The 6,000-nt window shown below is 46.0% G+C and overlaps 1 protein-coding gene across 2 annotated transcripts in view; it reads right to left on the bottom strand.

The window, feature by feature from the left end:
• Positions 1 to 5,539, bottom strand: part of CEP250 (centrosomal protein 250) — a 49,657-nt gene extending 44,118 nt beyond the window's left edge. For both annotated transcript variants that reach the window (XM_008055478.2, XM_021711105.1), the window contains exons 1-6: positions 5,267 to 5,539; positions 4,419 to 4,475; positions 3,239 to 3,321; positions 2,863 to 3,028; positions 2,006 to 2,112; positions 1,520 to 1,771 (exon numbers count right to left, since the gene is read on the bottom strand). In XM_008055478.2, coding sequence (XP_008053669.1) covers positions 1,520 to 1,771; positions 2,006 to 2,112; positions 2,863 to 3,028; positions 3,239 to 3,321; positions 4,419 to 4,475; positions 5,267 to 5,452 — 851 coding nt within the window. In that variant the 5' untranslated portion in view covers positions 5,453 to 5,539. The remainder of the gene's footprint in view (positions 1 to 1,519; positions 1,772 to 2,005; positions 2,113 to 2,862; positions 3,029 to 3,238; positions 3,322 to 4,418; positions 4,476 to 5,266) is intronic.
• Between the last annotated feature and the right edge of the window lie 461 nt (positions 5,540 to 6,000).

Consider the following 6,000-nt stretch of genomic DNA (forward strand, 5'->3'; position numbering starts at 1 on the left):
CACGTGTTTGGGGACCCAAGAGCTGAAGGAAAGCCCTGGCCCAGCCCCTCCAGGCCTTGCTTGATCTTGAAGTCAAGCACCCTGAAGTCAATAAGAACATCAGAATTGCCACATGGGATAGTCCCAAGGTCCCTCCAGCCCAAGGTTCTGATTCTGGTAGGGAAAAAGGAGGGGCAATTTGGGGACGATTATAGTCAACTTTCTTGATATTCATCTCAAAGTCTGAATTATTTCCATACATCTTTATCACTTTGTGCCGTACTTGGAGCTGACTGTCTGGTTTGTAGGGGTGGCTAAATAAATATTTCTTGAATGAGTATCATCTAGGAGTTAAAAAGTTGTTTTGAAAGTCTTCATAATACTATTCTCTACTGTCTCTGAGAGATTCACCTTACTGTATGGTCATTTATTTAACTATTGTATCATTCAACAAACATTTATTGAGTGTCTACTACATGGTAGGTGGAGTGCAAAGCATTAGAGACACAAAACTTACTAAGACATGATCTCTGTCTTTGTGCTTCTCAGTGCCTCCAAAAGCAAAAACAAAACAAAACAGTCCTAAAATTTATGTATACACCACCAACAGGTGAAGCCACAATTCTAATCATGGGGCATAAACTGAATTTTGCCCTGAGATTCAGCGGGGCACTCTGCTCATGTTCCTGCCCCTTTTTTTTTTTTTGAGTTGGAGTCTTACTCTGTCAACCAGACTGGAATGCAGTGGCCACTCCCGGCCACTGCAGCCTTGACCTGCTGGGTTCCGGTGATCCTTCCACCTCAGCCTTCCAAGTAGCTGGAACTACAGGCATGTGCTACCACGCCCAGATAATTTTTTATTTATTTATTGTAGAGATGAGGTCTTGCCAAGTTGCCCAGGCGGGTCTCGAACCTGCGGGCTCAGGCAATCCACTCACCTTGGCCTCCCAAAGCGCTGGGATTACAGGCTGAGCCACCGAGTCCGGCCAAGTCCCTGCCCTTCTTATCATCATTTTCAAAAAACCTATTTCATTACAATCAGATAATTAAAAGTCTAACCAAAAAAAGTAAACTAAATAATCAATGAGATCAATGTTATAACAAGCAAATCAAAAGACCACAGGGGCATAGTAACTTAGTAGGTTACTGAGGTCAGAAAAGGCTTCATAGAAGAGTTGACATTTAAACTATATCTTAAAGGATAAGGCAGAGAGAGAAGGGAGGAAGGCATTCCAGGGTAAGGTCAGCATGTACAAAGGCAGAGAGGCATGGAAGAGCTTGGTTGTCCTGGGAATGGCAAGGAGTTTGGAGTGGACAGAGGAGAGACATAGCTAGCTCTATAAATCAACGGAGAGGAACTGAGGTGAGACAGTCAAAGGGCAGAGTCAGTGACAAGCCCCAGCTGTGGCATCAGGTTTCAAACTAGACTCCCTCCGGCGTACCTCGTTCCCCTCTCATGGTAAGAATGCTCTATCCCTAGCCCTCTAAGGGAGTCAGCTTTTCCACAGTGAACCCCTTCTGGGACCCCAGGCTAGCTCACCGGTCCTGAAGTTCAGCCTTCTCCAGGTCCCCTTGACTCTTCAGCTGTATTAACTCCTGGCTCCTCTCACTGATTTCCTTCTCCAGCTCCTGGGTCTTGGCTAGTAGCAGCAGCAGCTGGGTTGGATCCCTCCCAGCTATTCTCTCAGATCCATCGGATTCCCGAGACTGTGCTCCCACAGTCAAGCGCAGACAACAGGTCAACAGGGAGCCAGAAAGCTTCATATGCTCAGCCTTTAACTCCGTCAGATCTCTGAGTAAAAGTAAGGAAAAGAACAGATGCCTACATGGACCAGGTAAGGGAGCAGGGAGATCAGGTCCAATTAAGCCCGAGGAGCAGATCTGAGAAAAATATCATCTGACTCCAACAACATCAACCTCCCCCCCATCCTACCTCCACACCTGATTCCCCCATCTCCAGCAGCCCACTGTCATAAGTCTAGAATTGGTAGGGGCAAAACTCCTCCCTTTTTATCCCCACACTGACCTGTCAGTAGCTGACTTCATTTCCAGGAAGTGGCGCCGGAAGGTCACTACCTCTCGCCATAGACGGAGAAGCCGACCATGCTCTCCTTTCAGGTAACCCTTGAAGAACTGAGTGTTCAGAAACCCAGGTCATACCAAGGGGCAGAGGACTATCTCTTACCAACATAAGAGTCTTGAATTCCTCCTGACTACTGAGAAAAAGGAAAGAAGGACTTACAGGAGATAACTTATGAATGGGCATCTACCCAGGTTATGTTGAAAGGCTTAATGAAGTTGGCAGTGGGATTCAAGACGTCAGAAGCCCTAGAATGGTATACGGCCTTCCTCTAGGCTAGATTAGAAAGGATACACAGTAGCTGTTCAACAAATGAGAGCTGTTGCCATATGCTTATAAGGAGAAGTAAATGATATAGTATTTGTAAAGCACCTAGTGCAAAGGCTCAGGAAATATTTGTTTCCTTTAGCTGGGAGTTAACAGTTCCCTAGGGCTCATAACTGATCGTTCTTCCCCACTCAGTTTCAACATCTAGCTCCTTAGCATCTAGATATGCAAGACCTCCAGACCAAGGAAGTCTGTAAACTTTCACATCCATCTAAAACCTAAGCTAGTCACTTTTGCAGGAACAGAGTTGCTTTGAGTATCATGCTACCTGCCAGCAAAACCGAGTCCTGCCAGCAAAACTACCCCGAAGGCCCAAGTAGGGTGAAGCTGCCAGCATGGGCAGGTAAGAAGGGTCAGACTTTAAAAGAGATAGTTCGTTTCCATCCAAGTCCTTAAGTTAACTCCTTCCAGCACTGGCCAGGGCAATAGCCAGAGTGCACAGCCCTCTTCTCAGTTCCAGCCATCGTTCTTCTCACCTCCTGCTCCATCCGCCACTGGCTCTCCTTCCTCATTAGCTCATCCCGGGCCTGGCTCCAGTCCACGGTCAACTTTTCCACATCTTCCCGAAGGGCTTTATTTGCCACATCAGCTTTTTCCATGTGCAGTCGAAGTTGGGTGTTCACCTCTGCTAGACTCTCACACCTGCACAGGGGAGAGGTAAAAACAAGTGCAAAACACAGGTCTCGTCTAACCCTTGGACCTCTTGGGAGTTTAGTGACAATCACTGGAATTTTCCATTGCCGGGAATCAGGGGCCTATGGCTGAAGTCCACAGCTCTAATCCATGTTAGCCCTCAGGAAAGAGATTTTCCATCAGCCAATCACACAGGTCAGAGAATTTGGGGTCCATTACCTCTGTTGTTCCTCCTCCAATCGGATTAGCAGCTGTTCCAGATTTGGCTCCTCCATACTTTCCCGCCTCTGAGGGATTGGTCCCTACACCAGACAGAGACAAGCCTTACTTACCTCTAAAGATAACATCACCCAGACCAGTTACCTGATGTCCCCTTCTATAGCAGTCCACTTTCTTTTCACTCTTTCTCCCATTTACTAGCAAATGCTTCTTTTCTCAATCCAGCATCCCTCTATATACCTGTCATGAAAGATGGCTTTTGGTAGTGAAAATAATCTTCAACCTAAGAAGAATAAGATATATCTTTCACTAATGGCCTTGACTTACACTACACTAATTTTGGACCTTGGGTAGTCACTTAAATTCTTGGAGCTACAGTGTCTTCAGCTGCAAAATGGTGATATCATTCCCCTCAGAAAGTTACTTTGTAGATTAAGTGGCACAATCACAGATGTTCCCCTACTTATGAGGGGATAAATCCATTGTAAGTCGAATATATTGTATATTCAAAGTGTGTTTTCAAATTGTAATACCTTCAGCTTAATGATGAGTTATCCAGACATAACCCCATCATAACCCAAGGAGCATACTGAACACATATGGCTTTGTACCATCCTAAAGTCAAAAAATCACAATCATCCTAAGTCAGGGATCATCTCTATATGACAATGCCTAATGGTGCCTAACCTATACAGAAGGAATTCATGTTTTGGTTCTTTCTTTCGAGAGGAATTTTCTGAAGTGAATGTGAGAAGGTGCTGAGAGGAAACTGGAACAAAGACAAATGGATTTTTCAAAGCCATTCCTGCCCAGACAACAGCACAAAATATATCCCTACTCTGTCACAAACATGCTTTAGGCATACAAAGGCACACACCTAAGACAGATAAACACTGACATCTGCTGGAGGAAAAATACACGCTTCTCTCTAATTCCATACCTTCCAATCCAACTAAGTTTCCTGAAGCTACATTTCATCCTTAGAGAACCAAGGGTTGAAATCGGACAGGCCACTAGGTCCAAGGAGATATCAGTGTGATAAAGCTCTTAGGGGCTGAAGAAAGAAGGACTTCTACTAAGCACCCCTTTTCACACCCCGGCCTCAGTCAGTCAGCAACTGAAACCTAACAAGTATATTCATTGAGGGCTGGGGGGGAGCATGGAACTCAGCCTCACTCACTCCAGTGGCTTCCAGCTGCTTCTCCAGCTCTTGGCACCAGCTCCGGTACTGCAACACCTGAGGCAAACAAAGCAGCCCCTGGGTAATGGGCACAGCTGGTACAAAAGCCCAAACCAAAGGCCCCTGAGGATCCTGGGCAAACCTGCTTTGAAAAGGAAAACTGGATGGTGACAGTGATGTAAAGCTGTAACATCTTATTGTTTCTATTTGGGCACTTAATACTTTCCATATTCCTCATGTAGTAGAAAGGTAAGATCATGGGCTTTGGACCTACAATGCCCACGGTCAGCTCTAGACTACATGAGCAAATCTGAACAACTAATTTAACCCCTCATGAACATCATCTTGAAAAAGGATATAATATGCCAGGCATGGTGGCTCAAGCCTATAATTCGAGCACTTTGGGAGGCTGAGGTGATACGACTGCCTGAGCCCAGGGGTTCTAGACTAGCCTGGGTAACTTGGTAAGACCTTGTTAATTAGCCGAGTGTGGTGGCATGTGCCTGTGATTCCAGCTACTTGTAAGGCTGAGACGGAAGGATCACCTGAGCCCAGGACACAGCAGTTGTGGTGGCCATGAGCATACTACTGCACTCCTGCCTGGGTGACAGAGTGAAACCCAACTCAAAAAAGATATAATACATACCTGACAGAGTAGTTGTGAGCAACAAAGGAAAAACTATATTTGAAATCTAGATGGTTGTTATCACAAAGCGAGGCCTAGGCCACTTCCACCACACAGCTCTACCTCCTTCAACCCTTATCTCACCTCAGCCCCAGCTCCAGAGGTTATTCTCTCCATCCCTCCCACCCCATGCCACCCCCACCCAAAAAGGCAGCTGCCTTACCTTGGCCTGCAGCTTCCTCACGAGGGCTGCTTGCCTCTGCTGGGCCTCCTGGGAGTTCTTCAGCTTCCTCCAGGAGGCTGCCTGATTCTCTGCCATCTGCTGCTGTAATGCCAGCACTTGCTCCTCCAGCACCAGCTGCAGTGACTGAGGCTTCATGTTGTTCAGCCCAGGGCCTCCTGTCTCCATGAGGGCACCAGACAGTGAGCAACAGGTCCCTAAGCAGCCACAGGCTGTTTGCTCCTAGCAAGGTTTCTAAGCATCGCTGTGCCACTTTGAGCTGGGGACCAAAGCACACAGTGAAATTAAAAGGACTGTCTAGATGTCTCAAATTTATTCAGCAAACATTTGCTGAGTCTGACAAAGCTGGGCTACACAAAGTAAATTGGTTGCTTTACTACAAGACTCCTCAGAAACTTTAAAAGACTAAGATGGAGTCTAATCTCTAAGAGGGGCTATGGTGAGCATCATTTTCCAGATTTAGTTGACCATGAGACAAGCTCACTTTCGCATGCCTTTCGGAACTCTGCAATAAACTAAGAGCTCCTGGTTTATCACTGTATTCCTAGGGCCTGGCACAGTGACTAATAAACATTTGTTGAATGAATCCTTAAAGGTGCTCTTAGTCCAGCAGGGGAGATAGACATAAACAATTACAATACAACGTGGTATGTACTAAAATAATAGAGACTTAACAGGATAGTATGGGAAAACAAAAGAAGGGCACATAACACAGC

This window comes from Carlito syrichta, unplaced genomic scaffold, assembly GCF_000164805.1.
Source record: "Carlito syrichta isolate Samal-C Ts95f unplaced genomic scaffold, Tarsius_syrichta-2.0.1 Scaffold301864, whole genome shotgun sequence".
In the NCBI taxonomy this organism is placed as follows: domain Eukaryota; kingdom Metazoa; phylum Chordata; class Mammalia; order Primates; family Tarsiidae; genus Carlito; species Carlito syrichta.